The sequence below is a fragment of the Lynx canadensis genome, chromosome C1 (assembly GCF_007474595.2).
Source record: "Lynx canadensis isolate LIC74 chromosome C1, mLynCan4.pri.v2, whole genome shotgun sequence".
NCBI lineage: Eukaryota > Metazoa > Chordata > Mammalia > Carnivora > Felidae > Lynx > Lynx canadensis.
The window spans coordinates 147,509,105-147,532,367 of record NC_044310.1 but is presented as its reverse complement, the minus strand read 5'-3'; the positions used below and the strand labels follow the sequence as shown (position 1 = coordinate 147,532,367).

General features: G+C 39.1%; 1 protein-coding gene across 1 annotated transcript in view; it reads left to right on the top strand.

Moving 5' to 3' along the window:
• CCDC148 (coiled-coil domain containing 148) overlaps nt 1-23,263 on the top strand; it is a 255,718-nt gene that overhangs the window by 98,269 nt on the left and 134,186 nt on the right. The window contains 4 exon segments of the mRNA XM_030327589.1: nt 9,332-9,470; nt 12,046-12,136; nt 12,139-12,207; nt 12,210-12,250. Coding sequence (XP_030183449.1) covers nt 9,332-9,470; nt 12,046-12,136; nt 12,139-12,207; nt 12,210-12,250 — 340 coding nt within the window.

Sequence of the window (23,263 nt, the reverse complement as noted above, 5' to 3'; positions counted from 1 at the left end):
ATTTTTTGTCATGTATATTTAATATCTTTCTCTTAAACACATCATTGAAAATACTTTATGATTAATTTTTTATAATTTTTTTAATGTTTATTTTGAAAGAGATAGGGAGAGACAGAGTGTGAACAGGGGAGGGGCAGAGAGAGAGGGAGACTCAGAAACCGAAGCAGACTCCAGGCTCTGAGCTGTCAGCACAGAGCCTGACGCAGGGCTGGAAGTCACAAACCTCGAGATCATGACCTGAGCCGAAGTCCGACGCCCAACCGACTGAGCCACCCAGGCGCCCCAATTACTTTATGATTCTTAAATCAAAAGCCATATGTGGTGATTGTTCAACCTACTTTGGGTTTGTCGTGGGAAGAAAGCATATTTTAAATTCTTTTGGCTATAGTGGAATGCATTTTATCAAGGGAACAAATGGATGCAATTTTTGTAAGATACCCTAAAAACTAGTCTTGGAGTTTGCCTTGCTTAATTAATAACAAAGTCTGTATATTTACTTGGATGTTATGTTTATTTAAATGTATCTGTGAAACTATGTCTGAGAATAGTGGTTATAAATTTCTAGGTCAACAGTCTTTATATAGTTAGTATCATTGCAGCCCACACCTACCTTCTTGGTATAATTGTTTCAACTAGAAACTACACAGTGTAGTGGTGTATAAGGCTACATTTTTAATAGTTTTGGAAACTGAAGAATCTGTGTTTTAAGGGATGAAGGAGTAAGAGCCATTTAGGAGAGGCTTCTGTTCTTTGCTTGATGTGAAATCATATTAATCTTGAGTAAATCAGATTGGAGAAAATGGAAACATAGCAGCTTGACAGATTTGTGTCCAGGACAATTGACATATGTTATTTTTTAACGTGGATAAAACAGATAGAATTTATTATTAAAATAATAAAATATATGTAACTAAAAACAAAGATAAGATTAAAACTTCTATGGACAGACTTGTCAAATTTTGACAAGAGAGGAATTATAATGCTATATTATATATCAAATCAATTGCATATAACAAGGCTTTCCTACTCCTTATAACTTGAGGTCCAACTGTGGATATATATAATCCTTTTGAGGAAACCATATCATTAGAACTGAGACTATGGAGAACCAGTAATGTAATAAATTATCATCATGAGTGTGGCCTGAGGGGAAGGGGAAGAAAAAAAAGAAATTATAACCACCACCTTCATAGGTTTATGTCTACTTGCCATATTAGTGCCTATATAAGAACATAAAGTTAAATATTGTTAATGTCTAAAAAATAATGAACTGAGAAAGAGAACCATCAGACTCCTAATCCACTCATACTTTCTTCATGAGTACGGGTAGTTGGTTTGAGGTGATATGATAGCATTTTTATGTGGCATTTAAAATTTCAAAAGCCTGGGACATCTGGTTGGCTCAGTTGGTAGAGCATGTGACTCTTGATCTTAGGGTTGTGAATTCAAGCACCACTTTGCGGGTGGAGCCTACTTTAAATAGATGATAGATGATAGATAGATAGATAGATAGATAGATAGATAGATAGATAGATAAAATTTCAAAAGTCCTTATGGTTAATTAAATTTTTCCTCATGCTATCTCAAAGAAGCAGGCCAGTTTTATTATTCTTGTTTTTGAACCTGGAAAATGGAGTCATAATGCCTACATAAGTAACTTTATTCACCTCAACTGTATTGCACTTAAAAATCTTCTTGCTTCCCCAAAATGAAGAATAACATGGTAACATGGAGACAAATTCTGGCTCAATAGGGTTAAAAAATAGAGCTTACCATATGTTTTCATTCTTATGTGGATCCTGAGAAACTTAACAGAAACCCATGGGGGAGGGGAAGGAAAAAAAAAAGAGGTTAGAGTGGGAGAGAGCCAAAGCATAAGAGACTCTTAAAAACTTAGAACAAACTGAGGGCTGAGGGGGGGTGGGAGGGAGGGGAGGGTGGGTGATGGGTATTGAAGAGGGCATCTTTTGGGATGAGCACTGGGTGTTGTATGGAAACCAATCTGACAATAAATTTCATATATTGAAAAAATAAATAAACATTAAAAAATAAAAAAATAAAAAGCTAAAAAAATAAAAAAAAATAGAGCTTATAATGTGTTTATAGATTATCTTGTCTTTACTGATTCTGTTCATTTGAGTTTGAGCTGTTTTTGTTAGTTTTGTGTTTTTGTCTTTAAAATGGCCCTTGATGTTGAACTCCTGTCTGTTGCCAATCATCTGAGGGATGTTAGTGTAGATGGTGGTCTCTGGATACATTGGATCTGCTTCTCTTCATCCTTCATAGTACTTTCCTTCCAAAGCAATATTAGGATGCCACATTTTATTTTATTTTATTTTATTTTATTTTATTTTAATATGAAATTTATCGTCACATTGGTTTCCATACAACACCCAGTGCTCATCCCAACAGGTACCCTCCTCAGTGCCCATCACCCACTTTCCCCTCCTTCCCACCCCCCATCAACCCCTCAGTTTATTCTCAGTTTTTAAGGGTCTCTTATGGTTTGGCTCCCTCCCTCTCAAATTTTTTTTCCCCTTCCCCTTCCCCATGGTCTTCTGTTAAGGTTCTCAGGATCCACCTAAGAGTGAAAACATATGGTATCTTTCTCTGTATGACTTATTTCACTTAGCATAACACTCTCCAGTTCCATCCACGTTGCTACAAAGGGCCATATTTCATTCTTTCTCATTGCCAAGTAGTATTCCATTGTGTCTATAAGCCACAATTTCTTTATCCATTCATCAGTCGATGGACATTTCGGCTCTTTACATAATTTGGCTACTGTTGAAAGTGCTGCTATGAACATTGGGGTACAAGTGCCCCTATGCATTAGCACTCCTGTACCCCTTGGGTAAATTCCTAGAAGTGCTATTGCTGGGTCATAAGGTAGTTGTATTTTTAATTTTTTGAGGAACCTCCACACTGTTTTCCAGAGTGGCTGCACCAGTTTGCATTCCCACCAACAGTGCAAGAGGGTTCCCATTTCTCCACATTCTCTCCAGCACAGGATGCCACATTTTAAAAAGTCATTTTTAATCCCCTCAGTTAGCTATCAAATAGGATATCTAGGGCTGTAAGCAAAAGAATTCCAACCCAAGCCAAAGTCACTTAAACAATAAGGTAATTCCTTATTTTCCACAAAGTACAGAGGTAGAGAAGCCCAAGAACAGAGAAGCCTGGTTTTCTGCATTCTCTTACCCTGACTTCCTGAAGCACTGCCCACCACAACACACAGAAACAGAAAAGGACCTTTTCTTCTTCCCTGTAAGCTAGAAAACCTTTGACTTGTAAGACTTCTCCTCACATTTCATTGGCCAGAATGGGTTTTGTCCCTGCCTAGATCAAATACTGACCATACGAATAGATGTTTGTAAATGTCTTAAAATAAATCAAGATTTACTCCCAGGGCTGGGGATGGTGCTCACCTTCCCTAGAATGGGGACCCTATGGGGAAGGTAGATCTTGAATAAAATTAGGATTCTGGTGGGCAGGAGCAGGAGTAGGGGCAATGTCTGCCACAGTTACCTTTTCCTTACACTTCTTATGATGAAAATAATTATTAAAAATGTAGCATATGGAGTGGTTGAGCCATTATGTTTTACTTTTAACAGGCTGTTTTATCTTGATCATATTCTTTCAAAATTTCCACTAGGAATAATATTGCGTCTTAAAACTAGTGTAGATGGATATAGGGACAAAGGATGGTTTAGGAGGCATGCCATCATCCCAGATACTCCACTTATATAAAAAAAATACACATTCCAAGTAAAAAATTGAGCTTTCTATGACAATTACTCCAAAAAAAAAAATCTAAGTAAAAATAGCATACTTGCCATGTCAATAGGAAGTGTAGCTTCCAAATAAATCACTTAACCTCCTCTTCTGGCCAGATTCATACCGTTAAACCCTTCTATAAGAAATTCGGGTGCCATCAATTTTCAAACCTGCCATATTTTCACTTTCCCGTCACCTCTCAGAAGAAGGAAGTGTGCCTTTGGATGCTGATGCGAGTTCTGGCTTTACCTTATGGGCCATTTTGTTATTCTTTAATTTAGTGGATTCTGGCCATACTTTTGAGAGCCCACCTTATTCTGGCTGTCACCTCCCACCTAAGAAGGCAGACCCTGGGGACCCTGGAGGTGAGAACTGCTGAGTGGGAATGGCTCTCCTGAAAAGACAATGTACTTACCAAAACAAAATCCAAGGAGGAGATTCTCTTGGTCAGAAACAAGTCTAAAGCTAGGAAGTCCCCTGCAACCAGGCTGAAAATCAAAGATAGATTTATATTTGGACAATGAGGGTATGGTGGGGTAGTAGTTGGGGAGAGAGACAGTTTCAAGAACCAGGCTGATTAGATTCAGTGTTTGAGTCTGATATGGAAAGATAACATTAAAAAGTAAAGTCAAGCTGTATTTTCTAGAGGGTCAGACCCAATACAGGCAGACAAGCAGATTATGTCAGAGCTATATTTTATCCACATTAATCCTTCAGTGTTTCACTGCAATCCTGCTTCTTAGTGGAGGAGCCCTAGGTGTCTCCTGCCACCGTTAACACTAGAAGAGTTAAGAGTTTTTCTTTGGGCCAGATTCACTGTGGCCAGTTGCCAATCTCGAGCCAGCTGTCTGATGCATCAGGTAGCCTCAGGAGATACTACCATTTTGCTGGAAAGCTGCCTTCACTATGAGAAAATTATAAACAACTTTGAGCCAGTTTGTAAGCACAATGTTTATTTTCATAGACTTACTCCTGGTGTTAAAGTACCTTTACCCTTATGTACCTTGCTTGCCACCATTGGCTGCCTCTCTACCTCTTCCCCACCACAAATGTGTTTGATGTCATGGAGCCAGAACCTTAAGGAAGAGGCTTAAACAGACTAAGAAGAAAATTGGTAGCTAAGTTAATTGTGAGTCAGTTTAGGATTTCTGGAATGATTCAGACAGGTAGAATTAGGGAGACAGTCAGCCTTGGTGTGGTTGGATTCTCACAGCCATGGTTCTCCTTTCCTGAATTACCTATTTCGTTTCACATCCTAGGATATCATGATGAAATTGTATCATGGGACTTCATTATGGGGCAGGAACAGTGGGTGGGGATCGAGGTGGTAGCTATCTCACACTTCTGAAGTCTGGAATTTCCTCAAGTGTTGGAAGTGCCCAATACACCTGGAAACTGTAAAATCTTGGTGTGCTGTTATAAAGATGAAAGTTAGGAAACCTTTGAAATTAGGAATTTTGGATGGACAAAAAGAATAGAAATTACACAAACCTGCAAAGATATTTGTCTAAAGATAATTTAAAATTGCAAAATTTAGGATGACTTATAAGCCTTCATTAAACTTTTCTTAAAATTATGGAGTCAAAAAAAAAAATTAAAAAAAAAAAAAAAAGGGGCGCCTGGGTGGCGCAGTCGGTTTAAGCGTCCGACTTCAGCCAGGTCACGATCTCGCAGTCTGTGAGTTCGAGCCCCGCGTCAGGCTCTGGGCTGATGGCTCAGAGCCTGGAGCCTGTTTCGATTCTGTGTCTCCCTCTCTCTCTGCCCCTCCCCGTTCATGCTCTGTCTCTCTCTGTCTTAAAAATAAATAAACGTTGGAAAAAAAAAATTAAAAAAAAATAAATAAAATTATGGAGTCACTTTCCAAATTGAGAAAAATAGGTAAGTGATCAGAATATTTTTCACTAGGTGTGTGGTTTAGCTACTTCTGTCATTATAATCACCAGCAGAGCAACTAAATTAAACCAAGAACTTCGGAAGGTAAAAGCTAACTTAGTATTTTATATGGCTCAGCTATCTTACATAGCTTTTTTCTGCACAATGGAAAGATGTTTGATTAGTAAAGGTAAATGTTCAGATTGGAAGTTAGAAATGCAGATTTATTAAATTTTATTTATTTTAGAGGCTAAGAGGGAAGAGCTACTTTGTTATTGTGAAGAGGCTCTTATGTTTGAATATTCCTCCTAGATTTTTACTATCCAGAGGACTCAGTGTATATATTATGGTGGGAGCTTTCTCCCTCACCAACTGCATCCTAATGGAGATGTATGACTGAGCCATTACTATTGCTGATGTGAATATTTGCCTCAAAATTTAGCCTGTGGCTCTGGAAATGGCTATAAATACTCTAAATAATAATATTGTGAGTATTTATATATCATTTTAAAGCCTGTTTTTAGTTTTTATTCTATGTATATTAGAAAATGACTTACAATTTGCGTAATTATGGTAAATTGGAAAAAGCTGTCGAGATGTGAGGGTTCTAAAATCAATAAGAAGAGCAAAAATGGATCATTTGTGACATACGTGGTTTGAAAATAGTTTTACTGTTATATTATCATTTCATATGTTTAAGTGGTTTTAATGTTGTCACTAAAATGGCACCTATTAATACATTCACACAATGTATAAAAATGCCACTCAGTACCACAAATTCTCCTGCTGCTACATTTATTTATGGCAATGTACACCCGTTAATGTGTGCTTTTATTTGAAAAGCATTTTTGTAAATGTTTGCTATTTGCACTTTCTCTTAGAGTATAGCCGCAATCTTGCGCCACCATTCAGTATGAGAGATCATCAAAGCAATTAGCTTAGAAGTACTTCTCCATTACCAAAGGACCTAAAACTACTTTTGAAAATTATGGGTAAGATTGCTTCGAGATTATCGTAGGTCAGGTTCTGTGGAAGGAAAGCTGAGACAGGAATTGTAAGAACAAGTGATTTGTTGGGCAATACTCTCAGGAGAAGGATGGTAAGGGAAGAAGGAAAGAGGAGGGGGAAATATCTATGCATGGAGGTGATCTCAGTAGAAATGAGCTGCAGTTTGCTGCCATAGTGAAACTCTCGAGCACGAATGGTATCATGGAATTGCTTCTATCGTGAGGCAAGTAGGCTGGACTTTGGTACCCCCGTATCAGCTGAACATTGGTCACAACCGGCCCTCGAGAACGGGTGGGAGAGAAGCCTCCTCGGTGAGGCACTTCCCATTTGGTCCAGGGCAAATTCTCCAGAAAAGGGAGGTGCATCTGTGAATTATAAGCATCTTGGTGATGGGAATTCTGGTTAACAAGGGAGATCAACAAGGCAACAACAGCATCTGCTATATAGATGAATGACAACTTAAAAGAACAGAGAATTTACTGGACCTCAGTTCTATTATTTTCCCTTCCTCAGCACACACCCCACCACACACACCTATATTTGTAATCAAATAAAGGTGGGAGTCATGTTCAAGTCCCTTGATTAGAGAAACAGTTGAAATTCATAAATGAAGACATGGACTTCAGGCCTATTCTTTTTTGTTTTTGTGGTGTAGTAATAGGAAATGTATGGGCGCCTGGGTGGCTTCAGTCATTTGAGCGTCCGGCTTCAGCTCAGGTCATGATCTCATGGTCTGTGGGTTCAAGCCCCGGGCCAGGCTCTGTGCTGACAGCATGGAGCCTGGAGCCTGCTTCGAGTTCTGTGTCTCCCTCTCTCTCTGTGCCTCCCCCACTCATGCTCTGTCTCCTCTCTCTCTCTCTCCTTCAAAAATAAATAAAACATTAAAAAGAAAAGAAAAGAAAACTTATGTGGACAGGGTGCCTGGGTGGCTCAGTTGGTGAAGCGTCTGACTTCAGCTCACTTCATGATCTCACGACTTGTGAGTTTGAGCCCGGGTGTCAGGCTCTGTGCTGACAGCTCACAGCTCAGAGCCTAGAGCCTGCTTCAGATTCTGTGTCTGTCTCTCTGCCCCTCCCCTGCTCATACACTGTCTCTCTCTCTCTCTCTCTCTAATAGAAAAAATAAACATTAAAAATGTTATTAAAAATTTATGTGGCTGACTCTGCTATTAAAATGCATTTTTGTTATCACAAATGAAAATGAGTTCCTGGGAGAGAGGACCTGAGGCATTGTCCATGAAGACTTGAGGGTGTTTCAAATGCCAAGTACACTTGGGCAGGTCTTTCTGCAGGCTTAATACCCCTATTTGAAATACCTTGTTTGCAAGAAGCCTTCTACTGTCTACACATTCATAACTGATTCAGACACAACCAATGCATTCAGTGTGTTTCGATGAATGAGTTCATCTTAAATTCTTTCTCTGCAATAGATTATTACATCATACAGAAGAACTGTAGAGTATGCTTCTTCCTGGTAGAACACCTCCAACCCTCTTTTCTTCCCATTATAGAGCTTAGTGAAGACTATCTTTGAAAAAGAATTTTTTCTTTCTTGCTACTTACCGAAATACTGAAGTGCTTACAGAAAACTAGGTAACCTTGTATGAGGACAGTGGAATCCCATTTGTATCACTAATTTAAAGAGATCTTTATTCTATTTTCAATTGTCAAATATTTTTCAAGGGCATAGAAGACATATTATGTAAATTTTGTGATTTGCACAATTAACTTTAAAGCAGAAGATCATTGATATAGTAGAAATAACAATAGCAAGTCTCCATTTTGGATCAAATAAATACTTGTTGCTAATAATATTCACTCTGATTGCATCTGTATTTGATTATTCCAATTTATTAAACAGGAATAACAATATGCAAATAAACCCAGAATAATAAAGAGACATTAATTCAGATTAGAAATCAAGCTGATATTGCAACCTTTTCACTCTGCATAGGGCTTTGCTAATTCTTTCTAGAGAACACAAACCAGGCCAGTGCCTACGAGTATTCTGAAATGCAAAAGGCATTTTGGAGCAGGTAGACATATTATTGGATAGGACCTTGAAGAGCTCCTATTTACAAATGATTTCTTCAGTGGTCTGAAATTTAATACCATTGGTAATCTGCTCACTAACAATATCTAGTCTTAATCCCACAAAGTGAGAACTTGAGAGAATAGATGATCATTTTAGACTTGTTTTAAAGTCAAATCCTAAGTTAATGCTTTCCTCAGGCCTTAATTTCCTTTGTACAATTGTTCATTTAATCATCTACATTTGTGTTTCCTCCAGGAATAAAAATTCCTTTTTAGCCTGTATGTCTTATAATTTATTTTCCAATATTTGTTTATTTCATCCATTGGTCATGGTTTTTTAAAATATTGTTTTGGCAAGATAGAATAAATGCTTCTAAAATATTATGTCACTTGGCAACTTCTTGAAATTATGCCTGGAACTCATGGCAAGACCATAAAGGATTGAAGACTCACTGTGTTATTAGAATTTAGAACATTTTCTATAGCACACATTTAATTTGGCTAATGTATTAAAAAAAAATAAACCACCCCAGACTTTGTTTTCTATAATCAGTACCATTTGCTAATAGCTTGAGCAGTGTGAATTCCCTCAAACTCCATGATTGCTTAACAATATGTTGTGACATTTTTCTTGCTTCTAGAAATTTCCACTTAAGTGAAGAAGACCAATGGATTTACCAGGCTGTTCTGGATCAGTATCCTGCAGATCTCTGTGGTAGAAGGACTCTGTATCTCAACATGTTACAAAGATATTTTCCTTACAAATCTAGGCATGATTTGGTGAGTGCTGGACCCTAATAACAGCAAGTTAAATTGTTTCAGTGGTCCATAATAACTAAGCAAAATTTGTATTTCTACAATGGTGGTCTAAAAATTATTTTTTCCTATACTCTAGAAAATAATAGGGTTATAGGTTGAAAATCTCTCATTTTTCTTTTTTTTATGTTTATTTATTTTGAGAGAGAAAGAGGGAGAGAAAGAGAGCACACAAGTAGGGGAGGGGCAGAGAGAAAGGGAGACACAGAATCCAAAGTACGCTCCATCTCGCTCCATCTCAGAGCCTGACATGGGGCTCAAACCCATGAACCATGAGATCATGACCTGAGCTGAAACTTAACTGACTGAGGCACCCAAATGCCCTGAAATTCTCTCATTTTTCAGTTATATCATCCATAAGAAGGTGGAGAACCCCTCAGGCCACATATATCTCCCATGCTTACTTGCCCCAGAGACCTTTATTGTGGCTCCCTGGGTTGCTTTGCTAGCGTTTGACCTCTAGGGGTCTGTGCAGTCACTGGCCCACCCTCAGAGGTTCTGCAATCTCCGGGTCTTGCCCGAAAATGGGGTGCTTGCTCATCTGTCCACAAAGCCTGCGCATCTCAGCCTTTTTCTGTGTATATCTCCACCTCGACAATTCTGCTTGATCTCTCTAGTCAGGTCTGAAACACATGCCCCAAGTTAGAACTCAGAGTCATGACTGAAATTTCCCTGAGAAGGGCCTGGGAGACCTATTGTTTCATTCTCTAGTTAATAAGGCCACAAGACAAGAAAACAGAAGTTACCATGTCACCAATTAACTTCACAATAACTCACCTTAAAACTATATGTAAACACACATGTGAAAGTCTTAACTTCCTAAAATGGGCCATGCTTATAAATATTATCAAAATACTTTGCATTTTGTAGTTGTTTTAAATTAAGCAAGTAATAGACCAACATGTGTATCAAATTTACCTTATATCAGTCATCTAAACTGCTGTAAGACACATAACATTAGGTGAAAAAGTACTATTTGCATTCCTATTTTACGATGAAGAAACCGGAGCAAGGCCACAGCTAGTATGACCATCCTTTCTTATCCTTTCCTACCCCCCACCCCCCACCCAACAACTATTTGTTTTAATTCTCACCTTTATAGCAGATACCTGTTTTATGAAAAACATGTTATACAATAAATAATTCACGCCAGTTTCTTTTGGTCTTAGTTTATTAAATTAGATCTTTCTCTTTATTCCTTCTTGATTCTATTTGTTTCTCTGACCAGCTGTCATTTTAAGTTTGGTAAATTTTTATGTTTACTTGCTATTAACATGATAAAGATTTTTATACTCACTTCTTATATTAAGCTCATTAGTATGCATTTCTGCATGGTATATGCTTCCTTTCTTCGTGTTTGACAGATTTTAAGTATATTTTTGGCTCCTAGGAACAAAGTTCAGAAGTTTCCAGAAGAGATTTGGTAGCTGATATTGGTTTAATTGAAGCCATAGCTTGTTTTATCATGTCCCTGATTAACCATACCTAAATTATTATTTTAGGACAACCTTATCCTACTTGCTAGATTCTTTTCTCCTGCTGTTTAGGGGCTAAATAATGTCCAAATTCAGAGATGTGGTCTATACTAGCAAGATAAGAATTATGTAGGTCAGTGTGGCTCTCAACTTTAGGAGACACAACTTTATATAGGAGCATTTCAGAATCACCTACAAAGATTTTTCAAACTACTCAGGCACTCAGGCAATCTCCATTCCTATTCTTTCCCTCAGAGCTCTGAGGTCTCCCATGGTTTGGGATGCATTGCCAACAGGAACTACCAGTACCCATGTGAGAATGTCATGTCCATCAGGAGTGTAGGATGGGAAGAGCTAACATCATTGCTTGAATTCCTTCAAGTTTAGACATACAAACACCTGGACATTCAGTAATCAAGGGCAGACTGAATTTTTAGGGTTATCATAGAACTTTATACTTATTAGCATGTATCTAACTGATGAACTTAAGTAATTGTTAAGATACCCAATCTGATTTAAAGATGGAGTATTTTGGGGGTGCCTCTGTGGCTCGGTCGGTTTCAGTGTCTGACTTCTGCTCAGGTCATGATCTCACGGTTTGATGAGTTCGAACCCTGCATCGGGCTCTGGCTGACAGCTCAGAGCCTGGAACCTGCTTCTGATTCTGTCTCCCTGGCTCCCTGCCCCTCCCCCACTCATGCTCTGGCTCGCAAAAATGAATAAATGGTAAAAAAAATTTAAGATGGAGTATTTTTGAAATTATATGTAGGGGAAGCAAGGCTTTCTGTTCATAGGTTCATTGCCACATAGATGTGGAAGTTGTGTTAAGGCTGCCTCATCAGACTCTATCTTATACGAGGAAACTAGGACTTATAAGCTGGTCCTTAGTCACCAGTTAGCCATAAGCTCAGAACTACAGGACTGGTATCTTGTCCTGGTTGCTACATTTAATATTAAGATGTTTGTCCCCAATTGTTTCAAAATCATTGGTTATAATTCATTTTGTAACAATGACATAAAGCACAGGCTCAGTTTCATAATAAGTGTTTACCATCTCTTATCAGGTGGAACATGAGAAATATTGTGATCAGTATCGCTTTGCTAGGGAGCAGCGAAGGATCCTGATATCAAATTGGAATAAGAACAGGAGAGACTTTATGAAGAGGCCGTACTGACACTTGCTGAGGCCTGTGCAGCACATGCCATGGAGGGCACGTTGGCAAAGGATAGAGAAAGCAACAGGAACTGTGTGCTCATCTGAAAGCCAAGGTGAGGTGCTCCTGCTAAAGGTGTTTCACAGGATTTGCCCTGGTATTCATTTAAGAACCCACTTTCCCTTTTGATTCAAACCGAACCTAAAGTTCAGTTTCTCTAAAATTTAATTTTCAATAAATTGTTAGTTTGAGAGGCACCTGGGTGGTTAAGTATCCGACTTCAGCTCAGGTCATGATCTCGCAGTCTGTGGGTTCGAGACCCCATACTGGGCTCTGTGCTGACAGCTCGGAGCCTGAAGCCTGCCTCAGATTCTGTGTCCCCCTCTCTCTCTGTCCCTTCCCCACTTGTGCTCTGTCTCTTCTCTCTCAAAAATAAATAAACAGTTAAAAAAATCTAAAAATTGTTAGTTTGAACCATATGAAATCGTGATTCTTTTAGATCAACAGTCGTCAACATCAATAATTTCATATGGTTCAAGTGGAAGTTACCAAGAACCAGAGGTTCATGTTTACGTTTGGATTGAGAGATATCCAACACGAACCACAAATGCTGCACACCAGAGACAGGTACTGGATGAAATGTAGAATGTAACCATAAAGTCAAGTCTGATTCTGGCTCAAACCCCTTGGACCTCTCATTCACACTAAGATGTAAAAAAGGGTAAAATTATGAAAAAAAAAAGAGAGGATTTGTGAAGAGATATGTTGAGGAGATCTCGATGGGCTGTGTAAGAGCCTTCAACAAAGTGAAAGAGGGAACGGATGGGGTGTTCCTCTTCCTCATACCCAGCGAGGGGCCTCCAGTGGCTTGGAGAGTTTAGGGGCATCTCCTGCAGCTGGACCTTAAAGATTGGTGTCTGATGCTTACAGGGAAATAGAGGAGCTGCCTCCGTGGCAGAATTGAAAACAAGGATCGCTTCTGTGTTGGTAATAACTGCATTCCCCATAGTGCACGAGTCCTGGAGGCCCCATGTGGAGTATTGTTGGCAGGACCATTAAAAACAAATTGTATTGGGGCGCCTGTGTGGCTCAGTCGGTTAAGCAGCCGACTTCGGCTCAGGTCATGATCTCGCGGTCCGTGAGTTCGAGTCCTGCATCGGGCTCTGTGCTGACAGCTCAGAGCTTGGAGCCTGTTTCGATTCTGTGTTTCCCTCTGTCTCTGACCCTCCCCTGTTCATGCTCTGTCTCTCTCTGTCTCAAAAATAAATAAATGTAAAAAAAAAAATTAAAAAAAGAAAAAAAAACCAAATTGTATTGAGGTACAGCATACACACAGTAAAGTACACAAATCTTTATTTACTGATAAACGATGTGGTAGGGGAATGATAGAGCAACAAGTTTGATTCTATTGGTAGAAAAAGATAACCTGGTAGGTGTTACACTATAGCAATTAATAGCTGTAAAATAGCTATGAAATATAAAATAGCTATAAAACAATGTCTCTTTAAACATTAGAGGAGGGGCACCTAGGTGGCTCAGTTGTTGAGGGCTGACTTTTGATTTTCACTCAGGTCATGATCCCAGGGTTGTGGATTGAGCCTAGCATTGAGCTCCATGGTGAGTGTGGAGCCTGCTTAAATTCTCTCTTCTCTCTTTGGCCCCTCCCTGACTCATGCTCTCTCTGTGAAACAAACAAACAAACAAAACCAAAAAAAAAAAAAAAAAAAGTAGAGGAAAAATGCCTGCTCTGCATTTTTGTAAACAAAAGATATTATTTTGGGCATTGTGTAAACTTGGGACCTAGAAGGATAGAAGCGGCATCAAGTCTAATCTACCATGGGCTACAGATCTAATGCTCGTTTCTTCTCCATCCGTGGCTGATAAGAAACACACAGGGGTCAGGGACTGGGACAAGTCTTTATATACTCATAGTCTTTTTGTATTAAATTGGCACACATTGTCATTAGCCTTTCAGCTACTCTGTGGGGATATTTCTTTTTATTGTATTGCACTGAGGTAACATGCATGCAGTAAAGCACAGAAACATAAGTGTGCAATTGAATGAAATTTTACAAATATATATTACCCATGTAAAAACCACTGAGATCAAATATATAACGTTTTCCTGCAGCTCAGGTTCCCTCATGCCTCTTTTCAGTATATATTACCCATACCCATAACCCCTATTCTGAATTTATCACCATAAATTAGTTTTGCTTAATCATGAATTTCATACAACTCAAAGCACACAGTATATACTCTTTTGAACTTCTTTCATTCATCATATCTGTTGAGTTTCATTCTTGTTGCATGTTGGAATTGTTTGTTTTTCTTTATAGCTGGGTAGTATTTCATTGTAGATATGTCCCACAATTTATTATATGTTATCCTGTTAATGGAAATTTGTGTTATCTCCAGGCTTTTGCTCTCATGATAACAGGTGCTGTGTGAACACCCTTGAACATGTCTTAGGGTAGACATATACACTGGTTTCTATTGGATAAATGCCTGGGAGTAGGAACTGCTGGATCAGGTGTGTTTGGCTTTAGAAAATACAGCCAAATAGTTTTCCAAAGTGGTTATACCAGTTTCAATTGCTCCACATCCTCACCAACACTGGGAGTGCCAATCTTTACTTGTAGCTAATCTTGTGTATGTGTAGTGGTACCTCTATGTGCTTTTCATCTACATTCAGAATAGATTATGAGCAACTTTCCATTTGCATATTGACCATTTGATATCCGCTCCTGTGAGATGCCCACTCAAGACTTTTGCCTGTTTTTCTATTGGATTGTCTGTTTTTTCTTATTCATCTGTGTTCTTTATACATTCCTGCATGCAAGTTCTTTTTTTTTCTGTGACTTTTCACTCTTTTATGGTGTCCTTTGATAAACAAAAAGTTCTTAATTTTAATGAAATTCTTTTTTTTTAAATTAAATGTCTGAGATATAAGTTATGCATTAAATCACCCTTTTATAGTTAGTACAGTTCCATGAGTTTTGACAAATGCGTGACTGTAATTACCACCACAAGCAAGGTATAGACTGCTTCATCACCCTTCAGAATCCTTCATGCCCCTTTGTACTCAACCCCACACCCACCTTCAGCCTTTGGCAACTACTGGTCTCTATCCCTATACTTTTGGCCGTTCAGAATGTCACAGGAACATAACCATACAGTATGTGGACTTTTGGGTCTAGCTTTTTTCACTTAGCATAATACATTTATGATCTAGCCATGTTGTTATGTGTATTAATAATTAACTCCTTTTTATTGCTGAGTAGTATTCCATGCCTGGGCTTAAGCACAGTTTATCCATTTATGACCTATTTTCAGTTTTTGGCAATTTATGTTACTTTGCTTATGGTGGGCGTGGGCTTTAAGCTTCCCCTGTGAGCCTGTGCCTGGGAGACACTTGCCACTGTTGTTCCTTCCCCTGCAGTAGATTCTTACTAGACACTTCCTGGCCTGGTAGGGGAGAGGCATTCTGCTTTCTCTCGGTTCAGCTTCAGTCTCAGGCAAGATTTTGTCTCTTGGTCTTGGAACTAGAACCTGCTTGGTGATCCTGCCCTCCACCCCATGGCAGACAAACTCTGCCTCGGGTCATGGTGGTCCTTGTGTGGGAGAGATCTTCCTGCCCCCCTCCCACCCAGGAGAGGTGGGTTTCTTTGTTTGTTGTTTTTCCCCAGCTATAATGGGTCTACATCCCTTACCACCCCCCCCCCAGGGGCTTTTTTTTTAAGGTTTATTTTTATGTTTGTGAGAGAGAAAGAGTTGTGTGTGTGTGTGTGTGTGAGAGAGAGAGAGAGAGAGAGAGAGAGAGAGAAAGAGACAGACAGACAGACAGACAGACAGACAGCAGAGAGCCAGATGCAGGGCTCAAACAGTCATGACCTGAGTGTCAACCGACTGAGCAACTCAGGCACCCCAGCGGTTTTTGTTCTATAGGGGTTTTGTTCATATCTCTTAGACCTGTGCTACATAAGAGGCTTCCTCTGCACACCTCCCCTGACTCTGACCTTTCTTAGGAGCTTTCTGTGAAGTTTGTGGAGAAAAAGCCTGTGAGGGGGTGTAAATTCCCCTTATGTCTATAACTTTCACGGGTTCTATACTCTCACGTCTATGACAGCAGCAAATTGTAAAAATTTAACTATTAACCCATTACAGATGATTAGCTGTGATCTTCTTACCCACTTCTACAGTGGCTGTGTCTTTCCCAGGTGCTCTGTCTCAAGTAAGCCAGTTTCCACATTGCTTCTCTCCTTGGAGACATCTGCCTTTCTGTAAATTTCAGGTTTATTTGCCCTCTGACCTCAGCTCTCTGATGGGGTTCAAGAGAAGTTTCTGATGTAGGCTATTCGGGTTTTTCTTCTGCTTCAACTGGGAAGCAACAATCTTTCCAGCGTCTTACATTCTAAATGGAAGCTGAAGGTCCTCATGAATACTATTTATCAATTTTTCATGTGCTCCTATTTAAGAAATCATTGGCTAATGGCACAGGGTCATTTCAAAGGCATCCTGCTTGAGATTTTTCTGCCCAACAGGGCTCCTGCCAAAGGAGAGGGGATTCCCCCTAAAAAGTGGGGTGGAATAGCAATAAATGGGAACCTGATAGGTGGAAGAGAAGTAGTTAGACAATGTACATGACCCACATTAGGGAAATTTTTCCAGAAACAGCCCAGCTATCAATCAAGAGAACAAAACTGGTAGGAGGGCAAGAGTCAGCATTAACCACCTGCCAGGTTTACTTGGGACGACATCGGTCACCAATCTCCTGAGAACTCTGCTGTCCTCTTCTGTACATCTTGTCCCCTTTTCCCTCCTGCCCGTGCACTCTGACTGTCTAAGCATCTAGGGAATGAAAGGAGATGTCATCACCTGAATAAAGAGGGAAGAGTTGATGAATCTCTTGGAACCAGACCATTTAATTTTGAGTCAAGACTGTATTTTGTGACTTATGACTGTGGGCCCCTTTGTAACATGGGTGAGTTATGGGTTCTGCTTAGTTTTCATCTCGTGGCAGGAGAAATCTCTAAATGGGGGACAAAAATAGTGCTGTGTTTTGATTATTTCCCACATGTAATACTGTTCAGTGTATTGTGTATACACTGTGGAGTGTTTCCCTACATTTCAGGCATTCTAATAGATGCTTTATAGTCATTTTGTCATGTTACCCTCCACTGACAAACCTGAGATGTGCAGGGTTTGCTGCAACGGAGTACCTACCCAGTGAAAATCAGGGCTTGGTTTTTGGAAGCAATATAATATGGTGCCTCCTCAGACACCCATGGTCACAGATGGTGAACAAATATCTCTGAACCTTTGGAAACCGAGTTTCCAAAAAGTAAATGTGAGCAGAGAATGGTGGGACATAATGTAAACTGTGATACAAAATGGATTCTATTTCCCATAGAGATGGTGTTATCATTTGAGTTTGTGTTCCTGATCGAGGACTGAGGCTTAATAAATTATAGCTGTGAACACAAGTGTATCATAACAGAAAAAGGAGTAATCCTATCAATTCTATAGTAATTTAAAATATTAAATTATACTCATTTTGTTTTTACCTGGAAGGAAACTTGAAATTTACCCCCATCCTTCATTTTACAAGTCTAAAACCTAAAGTCCTGAAAGATAAAGGTGACTTGCCTAAGGTGTCATGCCAGCTCATTTGACTTGAAATTCAAAATTATCTTGGCCCTACATAGCTTTGCATACAAGAATCTTACAAAATAATAGAAGATATTTATTATACTGTGAGCCCCAGTGCACTATAAAATAGACCTACAGAATGTGAAAAATATTACTTCATTGTATCATATATTTGACCTTTCTAAAACTAACATGCTAGCTATAATAAACATTAATTAAATGTTTAACCATAATTTTGTTCTTAGTCTTGGAATTTAAAAAGCCTTTTGGGGGATGATTTAGATGACTCGTGCCTTTAAAGAAAAGCATTAAAGGAATTTTGCAATAATGAGTTTTCTCTCTCTTTCCCTCCTTCTCTGTTTTATTTTGGCTTTCTATCAGTAATGGATGTGGTAGTGAGTGCAGGCCTCTCACCGGAGCGGTGAGAGGAAAACAGGGAAGAAGAGTTCTCATTCTCCTGCTACCACCAAACCCACTCTTTGATCCCCTAAATTCTCTCAGACCACCAGCCCCTCCTCACCATCCAGCCTAGACCACTCTGTTAGCTGTGCGCTTGATTTTTGGCATGCTTGTCTACACCATGGCTGGGAAACCTCATTCCCAGATCTGCTTTACAGTTGACTTTCTCTGCATCCATGCTGGGTGGCCAAATGCTACTAAGGAAAAGTCACCTTCACCTGGACTCTGAATGCCACATGAGAGACCTTAGTCCTGTCCTTAGTTTGCCAATTCTCCCCGTTCCTCTTATGACTATTTCAAAGGTCACCAATCCTTCAATAACCTTACCTAGTACCATACACCCTCCCCTTCATGCCCGAGGAGGGCAACTTACCTCCTACTTTATCAAAAAAAATGAAGTCATGGAGTTATGAGATAGATCCCTAATTCCTGCCCCCTACCCTATGTCTTTATGTCTTCTGCTAATCCCCCACTTTCCTCCTGATGCAGGATGTGATGCTTTCTACATGTTCATATCCAGTCCTTCTGCCAGTGTTTGGGACTCTGACCCATCTAAACACTTTAGAAACTTGATTCTACTGATTATCTCCTTTGATTATTTTCTTTCTTATTATGTGGGTATTTCTCCCAGCCCATAAATGTGGTTAAGTCTTTCTTATTCAAATCAACCTTCTCTTGGCTCTAAATCATCCTCCAGCTCCTGGGCACCTCCTAATTTCTAACCTTTCTTTGAAATCAAGCACTTGAAAGAATAATCTATATTTTCTCAGGACTTCTGACTGCCCTACTCAGTCAAGATCCTCTCCTCTCCCAAGGTCACCAGTGACCTCCCAATTACCTAATCCTGTCAGTGCTCTAGCATCCTTATCTTAGTAGACCTCTGCTTCATTTCTCACTGTTGACCACATACCCTTTGTTCTAAAATATTATTTCAGCTTCTAAAATATTATTCTGTTTCCCATATCTTTGAGGAATACTTAGTCTGTGTGTGCATTTGTCATTGTCTGCACAATCCTAAAACCCTGCTATCCTCAGGTTTCTATCCTTACTCTTTATTCTTCTCTCATTACTTCACTGGTTCCTAATCCCTCTCAGGTTTTTACCTACCTTTATATGCTAATTATTCTTCAATCTCCTCCCCACCTCCACCATCTCTGAGCAGCTCTTGAATCTCATTTATCCAGCTGCCTACCAATTACATCAACTTCAAAGTCTACAGATGCACCAGATTCAGTGTCCAAATAGGTATTTTTGTTTCCCTCCAGTAAATTTGCACTGTTTTTCTTAAAACTTAGCTTCCTCTTCTCCCTCACGCACCCCTGTAGCTATTTACCACCTTTGGAAATTTTACACCTTAACTCTCCACATCTTTCTTTCTGTCACTAGAAAGGCCAGTTCCTGGACTATTGCAGTAGTGCTCTAATGGCTATGCTTCACATCCTGCCCTTCTGAATTTTTCCCCCTAAGCTGCATGCAGAATGCTCTATCTAAAATGCAGTTTGAGCTACCTTCCCTTCAGGACAATTCCTTGGTGGCACCCTTTGCTTATAACAATGGCCACACTTCCTGGCTTGCTTTTCTAGGTCCCTGATATTATTGATTTTGCCTGGAACGCCTCTCTTACCTTTCTTTGTCTGGCTAAGTCTCACTCTTCTTCAAGATTCATCTTAAATGTCTGCTACAGGAAGACTTTCTTGAGTCCCTGGCCAGATTCAATCCACTCTTGGTTCTCCCTAACCCCTTATATATAACCCTGACTTAATAGTGGTTATGGCACACTGGAAAATCTATGTCTACTACACAACTGCAACCCCATCTTATTCATCTTGGTATAACATATACTCACTCCAACTTCCTTATTCCTTCATGTCCCATCCCAACCCACCACACCCTGTGCTTGGTGCTTGGAATATTGTAGGTATTCAGCAACTGTTGCTAAAGCAAAGTATATAATAAGCCTTAGGAATTACTCCCACCTTCTCAATACTTCCTGATATAGTACTATTTCCACTACCTTCTTTCTACCTTATTTATGAGAAAGCTAGCTGTAGAAACATGTGCATGTGCAAAGTCATTAAGGGTGAAGTATAAGTCATAATTGTCAATATGGAATATGCTGAAATCTGAAATGTGGTTTTAAAAATAAAACCTGGTAACCATAAAAGGTACATTTTAGGCATAAACAAAGTTACCATGCACTTCTCCACTCTTCTCCAATTCATCTTACTTTTGTGCTCCTTGCTGCATCTCTAGCTGATTGTCTGACCTGATCAAGAAGACACAGTAGTTAGGGAATCAGATAGTAATGGGATAGAAAATACTTTTTTTGAGTAAATATAATTTGGCACCCTTTTCACATTTTGATAGTTTCTCATAGCATCAACCCCTTCTACAATCTTCCTTCTCCACAGATTTCAGCTTCTTTGCTGATGGAGAACAGACTTAGACTTGAGTTTCACAAATCAGATGATGAATGGTACCTAATGTAAAGTAGAGGGTTTTTCAGTTCCTATTTCAGTGATAATGAATAGTTGATATGGTAAACAACTATAAAAATTGAGCAAAATATTTTTAAAAAAACCATTTTTCAGGAATTGGACAAAAAGTGCATAGATAAAATTCTTGAAATAAGAGAAACTTTGAGGTGAACCCTATATTCACTCTAGATTTCTTTATACCAGTTTTTTTTTCAATATAAGGTGGAGGGAAATATAACCCCACATAGAAAATTATAGTCTTTTTTTTAACATTTATTTATTTTTTTTTTCGAGAGAGAACCAAGTGGGAGAGGGGCAGAGAGAGAGAGAATCCCAAGCAGGCTCCACACTGTCAGCACAGAGCTCGACACAGGGCTCAATTTCATGAACTGTGAAATAATGACCTGAGCCGAAATCAAGAGTCAGACACTCCGCTGACTGAGCCACCCAGGCGCCCTGAAAATTATAATCTTGACAAGTGAAGGAAGCAGATATTGGAGTTTAGGCTGCAAAGGGATTTCTTGAAGTATAGGGTACTAGAGATAAAGGAATGGAAGATAAAGAGTCCTCAAAATGCATATAAAAATACCTCATGGGTCCTTAGCCAACCTATAAGCTCTGAATGCACAAAGTGAGACACCAAAAGGCTAAGAGAGAACAACTACTCAAAGCTGAGAACTGAATAGAGATTTCAAAGGTCATACAGTTTTGGGGAGGGGCAGGTGTTTGAATTCTACCCCAGCCAAAGTAGAGACATCTTGGTGAACACTCTAGACATTCAATTGTACCTCTAGAGAGACAATGTTTTAGAAGTTTGGGCTATACTATAAGATTATAGATAAAAACTGAAACATACCTGGCTTAAGAAAAGTAAAAATAAAGCATCAACAAGATTCAGGAAATTCCCTGGCAATTTAACTGCCTTCCAGACTAAAAAAAACACTATTTAGAGAAAAGTAATATAATCTAGAGACCGTAGGATAGATCTATTACAATGTCCAGCCCACAATAAAAATGATCAAACATTCAAAGAAACAGGAAAATCAACTGATAGATAATCAAGGAATAAAACAGACTCAGAATTAAAAGGAAAAAAAATACATTCTAGAAATGCAAAATATAATACCTAAAATTAAGAACTCAGTGGATAAGCTTTAAGATCAGATTAGACATAGCAGAAGAATTAATGAACTTGAAGACAGATCAATAGAAAATATTCAAACTGAAGCATATAAAGAGAAAATAATAAAATGAAAAGCAGAATAGAGAGCATAAGAGAAATATGGAACATAGTAAAAGTTTTTATATACATGTAATTAAAGTCCCAAAAAGAGGAGAGAGAAAATGAGACAGAGGCAATATTCAAGAAATAACATCCAAGAACTTACCAAACTGGATGAGCAACATCAATGTATTTTTTCAAGAAGCTTAGCAAACCCCAAGATGGATAAATACAAAGGAAATAATATCGAGGCACATGATAATCACAGTCCTGAAACAAAAGGTAAAGGGAAACAAGGTATGTGAAGGGACAGATATGGCATGGTGTTGGTGTGATCGAGAGCAAAGGTAGCATGTCCTGAGGTCAGTGGTGATGGCAGCAACTTCCCAATTGTGCCAGAATCAGTGTGACCTCACCAACTGTGATATGTGGTTCTGGATGTTATTCCTGGAAGCTTAGTCTAGAACTTGCTTCTCTGACCCTTCCAAAGACTTCATGAACTTTCCACAATCCTGCCATTAATATTTTTCTTCTTAAACTAACTAGGGTGTATTCTGATGTATGCACCTAATAACTCTGACCCAGAAGGTGTCTGGGTTTTGCTATGCTGTTCTAACTTGCCTGCTTGCTGACTGCAGGTTAAGATGAGCAGGCATCAGAATCAATAAGGACCCACCACTTACCTGGTTCAAGCTGGAAGTGATCCTATAGGCACACAGTACCTTGTATAGGATCATCATAAAGGGGGAGGTGACCACAGAAAGCTTACCCATAAGTCACATGGGCTGAGTGACCACCTGCCAAAGGGAAAGGATGCTTTCATCACATGATAACAGTCTATCAATATTTATAGTTGTAAGTCATTTCCATTTATAAATGTGACATCATCTCAGGTTTTTTCCCCTTGGTAATTAAAGATAAAAGAAATTTCTTCTTGGGCATTAATGAAGCTCACATTACATGCTTCCTTAATCAGAAAAGGAAAAAAAAAACCCAAGACACTGGAAAAACTTAGATGACTAGTCTATCACAGGATCTGGCAAGGATTCAGTAGTTTCTGCCAATTTAGGGCATTTGTTTATCAATGTCTTGGTGTGGTCAACTGTGCCATGCACCATCAGCATAATCAGTGTTATCTATGAATCCCTCACATTACTGGCATCCCTATAGTCTCTGCAGTTGGGGACATTCACAGAGAAGTTCTCTGTGGTTAACCATGGGCATAATATTGGCATAATCAAGAGAGCTCTGAGGAACCATAGGCATCAATACTAGAGTGATTTTTGTTCACAGAGGCAGATGGCATTTCCTCTATACA